This window comes from Delphinus delphis, chromosome 5 (genome assembly GCF_949987515.2).
Source record: "Delphinus delphis chromosome 5, mDelDel1.2, whole genome shotgun sequence".
NCBI lineage: Eukaryota > Metazoa > Chordata > Mammalia > Artiodactyla > Delphinidae > Delphinus > Delphinus delphis.
The window spans coordinates 5934212-5949202 of NC_082687.1; the positions used below are offsets into that span (position 1 = coordinate 5934212).

Consider the following 14991-nt stretch of genomic DNA (forward strand, 5'->3'; position numbering starts at 1 on the left):
GACCACAATGTCTGTACCATATTCCAGATGGTTAATGGGAAGGATTTTATTCTTTCCTCAACTTGGAGTCTTCTTTGCATTATTCTCTATTTCCTTAGATAAGTGCAGATTGTATTTGAAGACAATCAGAACTGTTAAAAGCTAAGCGACTGCATTTCAGAAGAATAATTTGTGTTTTCTGTCACCCAGTGCCATTGTATTCTGATATCTAATATGCAGTCAGCAAGGATGTGCATTCACCATTCAGCTCTTCAATCTTTGCCCTCCAGAGAGGAGAAGCATTACTCATTTCTCTCCCCATGCACTTCTGGAGCAGGGTTACAACAAGGTTGAAGGGTCTAACTCTTAAGGAATCATCCATCCAGGAAATTAAAGGTATTTCAGGAGGCATTTTTATAAATACTAACCTACACAGTGAGGATTAGCATAAAGTCATATAAAAAAGAGAGCCGACCAGTTAAACATGACTTTTTCTAATAAAAGTTATTCATTTTAAGACACGAGAACAGGGCAGTGCAGAGTTTGAGAGGGAAGGCTCCAGAATCAGACAGTCCTGAGTTTGAATTCTGGTTTCACCGTTACTAACTATATGACCCTGAGCAAGTTTTTCATAGTTAAACCTAAGCCTATAATTTTATGCTTAAAGATAAAGCTAACGTGAGACGTCCACCCCATTGAATTCTGTGAGGAGTAAATGAGATAACACACAAGAACATCTCCTGTAGCACCTACCTACCACACAGTAGTGCCTAGTAAGTACAAGCACTGTTACTATATTATTGCTTAATCCAGGTTCTAGAAATATTTATCATGTCTGCTATATTCCAGATCCTGGGCCAGGTACTGAGGACACAAGAATTTGAAGTTTGTTCTTTAATTGTTTTCAAGATCTAGTAGAGACAAGCAAAAGGTAAACAAATGACAGGATAACGTAAGAAGTGCAGTGACGAGGAACATGGGAACACAGCTGGGGGCGGGGGGGGGTGTTAACTGATAAGACAGCATGAAGCTTTTGACAGGTTTACAGATGAAAGTCTTTCTGTTGGTGCAGAAATGTCTCTGGTTCTTTATCACCCATGCTAGACTCCCCATGGATAAAATTTCTGGGAGTAAATTATGTGCTTCTAAAATCTGCCATCATTACTTGAGGCTGTTAAGGATGCTGTCTGGGCACCATCCTAAGCGGCTGTCTTCAAGGTGCAGCCTCTGGAATCTTCAAGGTGTGGCCTCTGGAATCAGGCTCTTGGGATTAATTTCCGACTTCCCTGAGCCCTGGTTTGCTGTGTGCAAAATTCTCGATCTCTAAGTCTCATTTTTTTCCCCTGCAGAGTGGGAGCGTAATGTTGCTTACTTTACGAAATTTTGTGAGGATTAAAGGAAATAATATATATAAGGCACTTGACAGATGCCAAGTGACAAGTGGATGTTGACTGCTGCACTTGGTTAAATAAGAGCTAAAAACTGCTCTCATTTCAGAAAAGTCATCATTTTCTGGTTGGTTTGTTAGGACCATGACCCATGAGTCAGAATTAAAAAGGGAGTAGTACATCTCTTGGCCAAAAGGAAAAATCTAGACATGATGGAAAGAACACCCCTATTTGTCTGTAATTTAGTTCTTTTCTATTTCCCTGGATGGTGAAGGGGGAAGGATCCTGGAAGTGTCAAATTAGATAAGGGCTGGTTTCCATTTACATTGCCGTGCTAAGCTCTATTTTCTGTGTGCGTGTTCATAATGTTCTCATTTAATGTGTAAATATGTTTTAGTCCTGACACCGTGTGCTCCTGGTTTTATGACCAAATCTGTTGCCACGCTGCCCATAGTTTTATTTTTTATACTTTAATAAAAATCCATTGTTTGATCCTTTTTATCAGACTCTTGTGAAAAGATTCATGTGAGAATCACCCAGTGGTAAATCACAGCCCTTTCCTAAATACCCAGGACAACAAAAAAGAAAGGAAAGGCCTTGGAAGGAAGATATGTTACCCACAGAAGTATTAATAATACACTCTGGACACAGGGAGTATCATTCATACCAAGGTAAACATGCTGATTAAAATCTCCCTCACCGTGCCTCGCCTACAGGAGTCTCATTGTTACTTTCACCAGCAGCAATGCTGTACTGTCACTTTCTGATTTCTAGAGATTATTGTCTAAACTGTGTATTTTAGCTGAAAAAGCAGCCCCAGAATCCCCAACCACTCCCTACCACATGGCAATACAAAGGCAACCCAGTTGATGGGTGCTAATAATTATACATATATATAATATTTCACCAGTAAACCAGGCATAAGATTTATCCTTACCCCAAATTCTAATTATACTCAGATTTGATGGTATTTATGTGAGGTTTTTCTGCTTAAGCAGTCTTTTGAAAGCCATTTCAAAATTGCGAAACAGAACACACATACAGCATAATTGCTCCTATAAGGTGTGATTGAAGAGCATAATGAATAATTATAAAGAGAACACCCAGAATGAGAACTGAAATAAGCTGCCCTCCAAGGAGTCCTCTGCCCCACTGTGTGCCTCTGCCGGATCCCGTTCCTTTCCTGCCGTTTGCGGTAACAATTGCCCTGATTTGACAGTAACACTTTAGCTATAGTTTTCCCAAATATGTGTGCATCCCTAAAAATGAGGTTTAGTTTTGTGTTTTTTTGAAATTCATATGAGTGAAATCATACAAAAGGTATGATTTCTTGTCTAGTTTCAGTTATTAAATATTATCTGTGGAAGATTTGGAAAGGAAACAGGGTTTATTTAGTTTTGTTGCTAGAAGATATCCTGATCTATGAATATATTATGATTATCCATTCTAATCGGACATTCGGTTTGCTTCTAGTTTGGATAATTAAGGGCAGTGATGCTACAGAGAGTTTTTACATCAAATGTATTCTGTTCCACATGGGCAAGAGATTTTACAAGTTCTATCCTAGGGTTAAAACTGTAGGATGATCAGATATGCATTTTTTCAACTTTGCTAGCTAACCCCAAATTGTTTTCCAAAGTGGTTGTACCCACTTACACTCCCGCCAGCAGTGTAAGCAACTCATACCATTCCCATTTTGGCCAACTTTATGGGTGTGCGATGGTATTTTATTGTAGTTTTAATTCACCTTTTCCTGACTACTAATGATATTGAACACTTTTTATATGTTTAGCAACAAACTGAATTCCCTTTTTGTGAATTTCAAATATTTTGTCAATTTTTCTAGAGTTTTTCCTTTTTCTTAACAGTATTTTAAATGAAATATGGATATCAGTACATTGTTGTCCCCCCAGCTTTATTGCGGTATAATTGAAAAATAAAATTGTAAGATATTTAAAGTGTACAGGATGATGATTTGATACATGTATACATTGTGAAAGGATTCCGCAAAGAATTAATTCACACATCCATCACCTCACATATTTGCCTTTCTTCTTTTTTTCTTGTCAGAACATTGAAGTTCTCCTTTCTTAGTAAATTTCAGTTATTCGCTACAGTGTTATCAACTATAGTCATTAGATCCTCAGACTTAATTCACCTTAGAACTGGAAGTTTGTGCCCCGTTACTGACCTCTTCCTGAATTTCCTCATGTGAGAACTACACTGAAAGACCTCACTCCCTGCTCTGTAGAAACACTTCTGTCAACAACAACAATAATGATCCTGAATTGGGTACTCGTTTTATATACCCATATATATACTCATTTAGTTAAAAATGTGGACGTCTCCATTGGTGTATTGTCTATGTGTTTTACTGATTTATTTCTGTACCAATATTGTCTTAACTGTTAAATTTTGTGCTTAAGATGTTTTAAGTCATTATAATACAAAAACATATCTAGGGTATTACAGGCTAGTAAAAACCTGGATATCTTTCAGTCAAGTTTCATAATGATTAATGATCAAATTGATGATCAGAATTCCATGTAAGATGTTTAAATGTAGTTAAACTAAGAAGTCATTTTTAAAAGATGATTAATGATTCTTGATGATCTAAGTCTAGTTTGAGAAGATAATTTATAATAAAGAAGCAAATGGGGAAGCAGTGGGTCATAACCAGTGGAGCACATTAGAATAAATTGCAGAAGCTTTCAAAATTCACATATGATTGCTTAGTCCCAAGGAAGTCTGTGATATAAGCCAGACACATGAATTTTAATTTAAAAATACGTGATTCCAATCATCTATCATGTTGATAATTACTCCAGAGTCAAAAAGTTGATTTCAAGTGCCAGGTCCACCATTTACTAGCTTTGTGACCTTAAATATGTTAACTTAAATTTCCAGTTTTTTCACCTATAAAATGAGGGACAGGTGTCCCCCTAAAACCTAAAAAGGCTTTTAAAGACTGGTAGGCATAAATACAACTTATTTCTCTTCCTCTTTTAATCTCGGTTTCCTCATCTGTAAAGTGGAGCTAATAATTATCTAGTGTGAAGAGTTGAAAATATCTAAATAAAGCAAACTATGTAGAAATGGTATATGAACTGCAAAACATTATTTAAATACGAAGTATTTTCATCTAAAAAGTTAACAGGTCAAGGAAGAGCTAGGGAACAAGGGATAGTGGATTTACTTAATACAAGGTATGAATGCAAATTTTAAGGGATTTAGTGTCAGACTTTAAGCAACACTGAAAATGGCCTTTCGTGCGTCTTCTGAGGCTTCATCTTCTTTTGTGTGTGGCCGTTTGTCGGTTAATATAACAGCAGTGACAGCAGTGGGCAATGCTCCTTCTTTAGCCCTAATATCAAGACAGCCATACTACTGGGTCTCCCTGGTGCAACTCACCTACAGGCTATGCCCCTTGATCTCCACTTAGTTTACTATTATAAAGAGACTTGGACAGCAAATTGGAATGAAATACCTTTGTCACATAAGTCAAGATAATTAGAAATAATAATAGCTGCATAGCCACAGAGAACCCCAAGATTACCCTAACTAGGAAAATTGCTTCTGTTCCCAAAACTGATTGTTTGAATAAAAAAGAATTTCCACTTAAAGCAAGGAACTTCCCTGGCGGTCCAGTCCAGTGGTTAAGACTCTGCCCTTCCACTGCAGAGGGCATGGGTTTGAAGGTTAAAAAAAAAAAAAAGAAAGAAGCAAATGAACGTGCCCTGAGTGTCACATGTACCTACCCCCTTTAAATTTCCAACTTATACCACAGATGCCCAGATAATACCACATCTTCCTCAATCAACCTAAATGTATTTAATCACCTCCTGATCCCATCAGTGACTGGACTTGGAACCAACATGTTCAAAAGAAGCAGGATTCTCGGATGTGTTAATTATTTTTCCAGTACTATGAACATCAGCTTCATTTACATTTGTCTTTTGATTAATGTTAGCTCCTTTCTCCACTAAAATAATTCTTGTTCTTATTAAATGTTTAAAGATAACTTTTGATTTGAATGCATAAATTTGTATAACATAGGAAAAGCAAAAGAATTCTGATAATTTTGTTGTATGCTCTATTACCTGGCCAAGTGAAGATCCTCCGTAATTCTTGTCACACAGTAGACAGACTCGTGCTGCTAATACTCTTACTCAGGTCCAAGGCTTGATTCAGGTGCCTTCAAGAAACTTCCTTCAGTTTTGAGTTAAGTACCTCCCAGAAAACTGTGACTATACATCTGGGGGTACGCTCACCATCTGCTACATGTTAAAAAGATGCATTTCTGTGTAGGTTTCCCATGCAACTTAACGCCTGTCAAGAGGGAGGACTGTCTTGTTTTACTGCCAGCATCTTCCACAGAACTTGGCTGGTACCATTTGGGCTACTCATTAAGTGTTAGTTGAATGGAACTGAACGGCTACTACCTTTTGCTGAGATCCATTCTTCAACTTCTCAGATAAACTGATAGTGAGATGAGCATATTCTGCTCAACAAAGGTTGAATAAAAATTCTTCACTTTATAGTCTGCTGTTTCTTCCTCACCCAGTCTCCAGCCAAGACCACTGTGTCAAATTGTTCAGACAAAGCTAGCTGGAAAGGGAATATGATGTCCAAACTACAGGAAGCATGAAAAATAAACAAAAGAAGTGTTAAGATGACTTAGAAACCGGGAGCAATTGAAATATTTCCAAAGTGCCAACTTTGTGATTTCCTCAAAAGGAAAATATGTGAATAAAGCTCTTAACTGAACCCTAGTATACAGCTTCTAGCATTTTAGCTTACTTTATTTTCCCCCTATTTTTCTTATTTGGGTGACTTTTTTCTAATACACTCTAGTAATACTGAGGTTTTTAGAGTCTTAATCATGGCTATTTAATTATAAATTCTCACTTTATTTGAAATGTGATTTTTAAAGTTTTAACACGTTATTTAATTATATTCAGGTGCAATTTTCCCTAACGAGACACTTAAATGGGAAGATGATATTCCCTTGAAAGAATTTGCACTTTTTTTTCAAAATTGTCTTGTGTTCTTTTTTTTAAAATTTATTTTATTGAAGTTTAGTTGATTTACAATGTTGTGTTAGTTTCTGGTGCATATAGCAAAGTGAATCCGTTGTACATATATATATATTCTTCTTCATATTCTTTTCCATTCTGGCTTATTATGGGGTATTGAATATATTTTCCTGTGCTATACAGTAGGACCATATTGTTTATCCATTCCATATATAATAGTTCACATCTGCTAATCCCACACTCCCAGTCCATCCCTCCCCCACCTCCCATCCCACTTGGCAGCCACAAGTCTTTTCTCTATGTCTGTGAGTCTGTTTCTGTTTTGTAGATAAGTTCATTTGTGTCATATTTTAGATTCCACATATAAGTGATATCATATGGTATTTGTCTTTCTCTTTCTGAATTGTCTTTTGTTCTTATTTAGCATTAAATATAGGCTAACCATAATATCTTGAGATTGAAAAAAATAAGACTTATTGTATGCAGGTGCTCAAGCTGAAAGTCAAGTATACAACTTTAAAGACTTCCATTTGGCTTTGAGTGGGAAGTATAGTAATTCAGTGTTTAGGTAGGCATGCTGTGGAGTCGCCCAGATGTAGGATTAAATTTGCCTTTTGCAAATTGCTGTGACTTTGGGGGAATGTTCTATAGTCTCTGTGAGCTGCAGCTTTCTCATCTGTAAAATAATAACATTATCCAACTTATAGCTTATTGTGAGGCACTAAATGCTCAATCGGTAACTATTGGTATAGCCTCTATGAAACAATTAGTCAATTGATAACCCCTTTACTCCATTCAGAATGAGATGGTTTTATTGCATTTGTTATTTGTTGTCATTTTGCATCAGTACTTTCTAACCGAATGTTTTCAAATTCCAAGCCTTTGATTGGAAGACAGATCACAGTCTTCCTTTTAATACTCACTGCAGGTGTTCTCGATTTCCCTGAGCCATACCACAAGCCCTGGCCTCTATGACCCTACGCTTAGTATAACCCACATCAATTCTGAATTCCATTTTGTGTATAGTCTGTTAGTTTGGTCCATTTCCTTTCCTCTCCACAACCTCATTCATACCCAAATATATTTCTAAATATTTTGTTCTGTTCCAAGTTGCAAAATATCCTTTATATGACCTTTAAAAATATTGTCTATTTTGAAAACTAGGTGCATTTTCCTCATCAGCTCCCCTACACCTCCTGCAGTCTACCTCAGCCTTATGTTGGCATCTTCCCCGGTCTGCTCATGTACGGCACAGCCGTCTCTCTTACTTTGCTAAACCATGTCTCTATTTTACATGATACCTCCTCTTAAAGGATTTGTTATCTGTAGAATATTGTATAGCAAACAGTCCCTAACTAGGTCTCCCCTTTCTATTAACTCATTCCTAGATTTAATTAAATGGGATCACATAATTTGGGCACTTATATCTATCTTAGATATTATTTAGTCTAATCTCCTCATTTTGCAAATGAGAGCACTGAGGCCCAGAGAGATCGGTGCACAGAAAGTATTGCCTGTCTTTTCTTTCAATTAAATTAAATTTCATTTAAAATTACCCCTTGGAAGCAAAGATTACATTTTATGCATATCCCATGTGTCTATACAATCTAAGTTGCTTTGGTGCTAATAAAACAATTCAACACTATAAAAGATTTTGATGTAATTTTCATGCCTAATTATCAAAACAGTGTGCCTATAACAGGTGATGCTTGTTTCAGTGGATAATGGCAACAGCAGAAGGTTACCTGGAACTTTTCCTGAGCCATATTTCTATGGTTGTCCCCTGCCCTCTGTTAGGCCTTTGGATAAACTCTATGCCCATAAAGGGCAGTGTGTTATGTGATAGAACAGAGTTCATGTGCTTTGAAGCTGGACCTATCTGAATCAGAATTTACCACTTGCTACCTCACGGCCTTGGTTAAGTCATAGTACCTCTATGAGCCTTAATGGGAACAATAATACAAACCTGAAGTGGGAATTAGAGATGAATTATAATAAGCCCCCAACAGATAAGTGTTCCATACCTGGCAACTCTTATTATTAAAGTTTATTTGCTATTACCTAGGGGGAATGCATGCAAAGGAGAGATACAGCAGTCTTCAGAATAGTCTTCCAAAAGGAAGGAAGAGAGAAAACAAAACTGATGGGACTAGAGAAAATGTCTGATACGGATGCTCACTCATTTCATTAATTTTTTTAAAAGCCATAAAATATTAAGGCTCAAGATGAATACATATCTACATACATAAAGGAGTGGGGACCACAACAACCTGTAAAATATAGTTTAGAAATAAAAACAGAAACAAGAAAAATCAGTCAGTCACACCTTTTTTTTTCCCCCTTGTTATTTGGGAAAAGCACAATATTTTGCTTGATTGCTTTTACTACTCACTTTTCAACCAGTCATATGGATTATACGGACCATAGGCAAAATAAGGCAACTGTATTATGTTTTTTAAAAACAATATTTCTTTATTTATTTTGGCTGTGCTTAATAGCTGGGGGTGATGGGTAAAAGGAACTGTGTTCAATAGGTTTTTAGGGACGCAGTGGTGAAGTGTGGGCGGAGAGCGGGTGTTCTACAGTCCTAAGGTTAGGTCTCAGTCTTTGAGTGAGTCTCTGAACTGTGAAGTTTACAAGTGCTTCTCAGTTTGTTCTCCCCCCTTGGGAGGGGTAGGGTGCTTACATTCGGCTGGAGTTGGGTATTTCCCTTCTCTTATATGGAAGGCTAGAGGTAGCTGCAGTCGGGTGTTTTCCTTCCCCCAGGCCAGTTAGACTCTGATAAAAATCCAGCAGGTGAGGCTCTGATAAAATAATTCCCCTCAAGGGCAGGCCTTGTTATGAAGCACAGAATGTTCTGGCATATTTTAAAATGGCTCCTTTTCCCCTCGTCCTGCCAGAAGCACAAGAGGATTTTTTTCCAATATTCACGGTGGAAATGCGGTCAAGCTCCTGAAGGGAAAAAACACGAAGTGTGCTCTGCCCCCCACCCAGGACTGGTTCCTTTGGAGTTTTTAACTCTCCCATTTGTCCACTCTAAGCCTCTGCCACTTCACGTATCAGAGTTCAAGGTTTTCTGCCCCAGCACTTATTCCCGTGGAAGCTTCTGCTCCAGTAAGTTGTGAGTCTCTGTATCTGCTTGTCTCTCCAATTTGGGGCCAGCGTTAGTTGAAAACACTTCTAAAAAGTGAATTTTGGGCTTCCCCGGTGGCGCAGTGGTTGAGAGTCTGCCTGCCAATGCAGGGGACACGGGTTCGTGCCCCGGTCTGGGAAGATCCCACATGCCGCGGAGCGGCTGGGCCCCTGAGCCATGGCTGCTGAGCCTGTGCGTCTGGAGCCTGGGCTCTGCAACGGGAGAGGCCACAGCAGCGAGAGGCCCGCGTACCGCAAACAAACAACAACAAAAATATATATGTATTCACATCCATACAATGTGTTGCGTGTACGCACACACAAATACATTACTAAAGGAATCATTAAATGAAAGAAATTTGAGAAATCTTACTCATTTGCCCTAGAAAGCTATGCTCTCCTTCTCATAGGCTCCAACTCTTAAGTCTGACATTGTTGTTTGATGGCCCACAGGGATAAGTAGACAAAGAAAAGAGGGAGACGATGAAAGAATTCATGCTCACTGAGAAACTACATTCTAGAAGAATCCCTGATTGCTGAGAAAGCAATCCCAGCTGTGAGGAAAGACCTAGTAGTGCCCAGGAACTCTCTGAACAAGGCTAGCATTATCCCTGGAGTTTCAGCTTAACTTGGCCTCTTTCCACCACTTTCACTGTTGTGGAGGAATACTTTGTCAAAATACACATTTCCTTGGCTGTCAAATTTTGAAGATATAGTATAATGTGCATGTGTATATCCTTGGAAATTTGTGGACGAGAATATCCAGTTAACAGGAAAGAAATAAAGGTGGTATGAATAATCAAATACTATTTTAAGTGGAATTATCTGAAAAGGGAATTCTTGTAATCATCATGGCCATTTTCCCTCCACTCTTCCACTTCAGTCTTTTCTGCAGCTGAAATCAGAATGAAGGTGAATGGTATTATGTCCTAATAACGTCCCTTGTAAGGAAAGAAAGAGAAATGATCTCCTAAAACTCTATCATAAGTTCGGCACACTGATGGGCTTGGTGTCACTGGCCAGACCTTAGTTTTGTTCCTGCTGCACCTGCTACGCAGGGAGGGGCTCAAATTTTTCAACTTGAGTTTCGGTTGTCTCTTCTGTAATGTGGTCACATCAGTCATGCATCCTCCCAGGTACTTAAGCCCTTGACATAGTACATGCACAGGTGTTTTAAAATGCTGGCTATTATCTTCTTCTAAATTTGTATAAGCTACATTATAATTATGCTCTTGTACTAAGCCAACAATTGAGTTTTATTCTAAAGAAAACCCAATGGTTTGTTTGTATTTATTTATTTTTTAAATAAATTTATTTATTTATTTATTTATTTTTGGCTGTGTTGGGTCTTCATTGCTGCGCACGGGCTTTTTCTAGTTGCGGTGAGCGGGGGCTACTCTTCCTTGCAGTGCGTGGGCTTCTCATTGCAGTAGTTGTGGCTCGCGGGCTCTAGAGCGCAGGTTCAGTAGTTGTGCAGGGGCTTAGCTGCTCTGCGCCGTGTGGGATCTTCCCTGACCAGGGATCGAACCCGTGTTCCCTGCATTGGCAGGTGGATTCTTAACCACTGCGCCACCAGGGAAGTCCTGGTTTGTTTGTATTTAACATGCATGTTTATTTCTTCTTGAATCGCAGTGGATCTGTGGTCGACCCTAGACTTTACCACTAGTTCATCGAAGTCTTTGGATAAAAGAGAAGAATTTGGTATTCAGGTCATTATTTATGAAAAGCTAAGGAATCAGCAGCCTACATGGCTAAATGAAGATTTTAGAAATGGTATCTCAGCAAATGTGCTATCAAGAATGCACCTGCATTTTCAGGCTGTTCTCAAGCAGCAGTTTGTTTCCATAGCACCTAAGTAGAGAAAGACAAAATCTCCCATTCATCCCCCAAAGCAGAAAACACCAGGTAGTTTCAAATTCCAGGTTTTGGTAAGGAAAGATGATGATATTTTCCAATACACATTAAAGGTTGGTTTTAGAATTTTTTTTCCTTTGTTAACTAAAAGTCATTCTTAGGCTATAATTTGAACTCATATTAACATTCAATGCAAAAGACTAATACTTGTCTTACAAGACAAATCGTGCAAGTTTCTAAAATCTAAAATGTCATTTTGCTTAGTTTAGAAAGTGACATAATAAAAGAGAAAACACCTCCTTGCTAAAGATGAACCTAGGAGGAGGAGTCCAAGAAAATTTCAGAATGTAAAGTCAGTACGATCAATAATAAGAGGGAAGGATTTGTGTCATTATTTATTCATTCAATTGTTTAAAAATTTTTTTTTAAAAAAAAAAACCTTCTAGGTACTTGGCACTTTGCTAAATGCACTGAGACACAGAATCATGTAAAACAGTCTCTGCCTTCATGAAGCTTCAGGAAGCCAAGGAGAGAGGCTGGACCATCAAGGGTTATACCACAGGGTAGAAAATGCTTCATCAGCAAGCAGACAGAGGATGCTGCAGAACTTCATGGGAGGGAAGACAAGAGGCTAAAAAAGGAAAAAAAAAAAAAAAAGAAGAAGCTAAAGAGAGTCACAAAAGAGACTATTCAGAAAAAGCAGAAACAATTTTAATAAAGAAAATGTCTGCCCTTCTAAAATCAAACACATTTAATACTATGTCTGTATAATACATCAAAGATATGTCTTGTTCTTTAAAATATCTTCCCTCCCAATGATTCTGAGGCTCAATCATGATTACAGGTACATGAAATGAAGTATATTAACACGACACAACCCCTCAGTACATAGTGCATGATAGGTAAGATTCCACAGGCACACAGTTCACACAAGTTAAGATGAGCTACGTGAGGTGTCCTCAGTTTTCCTGTATTTACCCCTGCTACCCAGGGTGGACATTCTTTCAACACTGTACCTTGGTGTCCTTTGAAAGATGGACATTGAAAGTTAAAAATGAGTTAGTATATAGGCACTGATGTATAGAAAATACACTTTGTGGTTATATATATTGTAAGCTGGAAATAAATGCCTCTGAATTACGTGTGTATTTATGCTAGGAAGCTTGACAAACACTGTCTGTGAAGAATGGAAAGCCTCTTGACCATCAATTCAAATAAATATAATCCAACCATATGCAGCAATACTAATTTACTTGTTAAACGAACTGCTCTGAAATCATTTGGTTGTCAGGTACCAAAATAGTTTTAAAGTTAGGGAACTGCTGTCCCACTTAATCTTTGTGGGTGGCCCAATTCCCCAAGATATTCACAGCTGAGAAGTATTTTTAAATGTATTTTTTATCTTACGTGATAATCAATTAGGAGCAAATGAAATCCTGTCTTAAACTTTCAAAAAAATGCAAATCACTTTTGAATGACTTCAGACTAGGCATAGAGGACACAGACTCTCTTTTAGCTCACACCCTGAATCCTGCTTTTGCATGCCATCACCTCTGTAACAGGCTGAAGCTTGATGCCTAGCCTTGCACAGGACTGCCCAATCTACTGACGATCTCATCGAACAAGGATGGCCCAATCAAGCGAGAGCATCAGGTGTAGTGCTTCTGAAGTCAGTGAACAGTAATACTTTAAAGAAATTTCCTTCTAATAAATACAATATAAAAGCCTTTCTATTCTATGCATAAGTTTACAAAAAAGCACTTCAAAGATGTCTGGTCAAAACCATCACCAGAAGATTCCAAAGCCCACACGTTTTGTTGCAAATATAATTATGACAGCTACTACAAAAGCAGTAAAAAGCAAGACAAGAAAATCTTGATCTTTCTTCAATGATTTCAACCCTATTCCTTGGGAGAACAGGGAATTAAAGTCTTTGCAGGTTGTGCTTGGTTTTAAGCAGATGTCACCTGGGACCAAATGCTACGGCAGGTTCAGATTGTTTCATTATCATCACTGTGGATCTTTTTAAGCATGACTGGGCTTGGTTGCTTCAGAGACGTCTTAGAAACATCCGTGTGAATGGTGGACATGGCGATGGTCTCGTAGTCGTCATCCTGAGACCGGAAATCACAAAAGTTAAAGAAGAACTGCAGGTCTCTCTGGAAGTTTTTGTTCAGGAAGCCATAAAATATGGGGTTGACACAGGTGGAGATCATGGCTGTGAGGTGGCAGAGCAGGAATAACAGATTATGGTTGCACGTAGCAATGATCTGATGATTCCAGTCGAACACAGTGTTGAAGATGGTGAGCGGCAGCCAGCAGACCGCAAACGCCACCACGATGGACAGCAGCATGACGTTGATTCTTTTGGTTTCGCTGGACCTGTACTTACTGTCTCTCATCTTGTCCATCATGTTGTTTCTTCTTTTTAAGCGTATATATATCTACAGGAGGGAAAAAATAAAGAGTTCAAATAGAATCACTCATTGAATGAGGACTCTTGGAGAAAGAAGGTAAAAATGGAAATGGTGGCGGGGGGGGTGGGAGTTTTCTTACCTTGAAGTAGCAAATAAATATAAAACAGAGTGGGCCAAAATACTGCAGCACCAAGAGAAGAGTGGTGTAAGACAACCGGTGAGAGTCTGATGGAAATTTATCAAAGCAGACGTACTTGTCCTTGAACGCATCAAGGGTCACATTCTGGAACGGTTCATCCGTCAATACTTGGTAGATCAGGAAGGGCAGAGAAGAAGCCACAGCAAGGACCCAGATGACAGCAATGCCTACGTAAGCATGTCTATTACTTGGTCTCCAGCCCCGTGGATTGATGATCAGCTGATGCCGTTCCACGGCAATGAGGACCAGAGAGAAGATAGACACAGTGATGGAAACACACTGTACGAAAGGGTTCAACTTGCACATTGCCTCACCAAAAACCCAGTGGTCCATCAACGTGTAGACAAACGTGAAGGGGAGACACATGATAGCAACAAGCAAGTCTGAGAAGGAAAGGTTCACAATCAGGATGTTGGTGACATTTCTCAACTCCTTTTGTTTCAAGATGATGATGATCAAGGCCAGGTTTCCAGAGACCCCAAGAATGATCACAGCTCCATAGGCAAGAGCTAACGTGAATATCATGGCCAAGGGCAGATGACAATCGTCATTTTCGAAAGCCAAAAACTGGGAATTCTTCTCTGAAAAATTATAATAGATTGAATGATTTTCTACCTGGGAAAATAACGTTGAATTCATTTTGACTGGTTTGGCTATTACAGATGACTTTAGACAAATGGACGATATGTTTCCTCAAAGCAGATCAAAGACTCAACTTATTTTTATTCTCCATATTGTAATCCATTTCTCAAAATTATTCTGAATTCTTCATTCCCTTGAACTGAACAACCTGTAAAGAGAAAATGACCAATTGCATTACTAATTCTATTGACGGCAGTCAAAACGAATTCTGATTCATAGTACTGTTTAAAGGGAAGACACTGAAATAAACAAAATGTATTCTATATATACATCTTCTTTTAAATAGTAGAAACAGTGCAAACAATTTGAAAAAACAACTTTAGTAATATTTTTAACTTGATGTT

General features: G+C 38.4%; 1 protein-coding gene across 1 annotated transcript; it reads right to left on the reverse strand.

Moving 5' to 3' along the window:
• Nucleotides 1–11796: 11796 nt before the first annotated feature.
• NPY1R (neuropeptide Y receptor Y1) lies at nt 11797–14662 on the reverse strand. The gene is made up of 2 exons (XM_060011594.1): nt 13946–14662; nt 11797–13833 (listed from the first exon to the last, which is right to left on the reverse strand). Exons 1-2 carry the CDS (start codon nt 14642–14644, stop codon nt 13381–13383), a joined length of 1152 nt encoding a protein of 383 aa, XP_059867577.1. The 5' UTR covers nt 14645–14662; the 3' UTR covers nt 11797–13380.
• Between the last annotated feature and the right edge of the window lie 329 nt (nt 14663–14991).

Coding starts and splice junctions, on each gene's coding strand:
- NPY1R (XM_060011594.1), bottom strand. CDS start 14,644: ATGAATTCAACGTTATTTTCCCAGGTAGAAAATCATTCAATCTATTAT. Junction 13,834..13,945: donor TATTTATTTGCTACTTCAAG/GTAAGAAAACTC, acceptor TCCCTCCTGTAG/ATATATATACGCTTAAAAAG.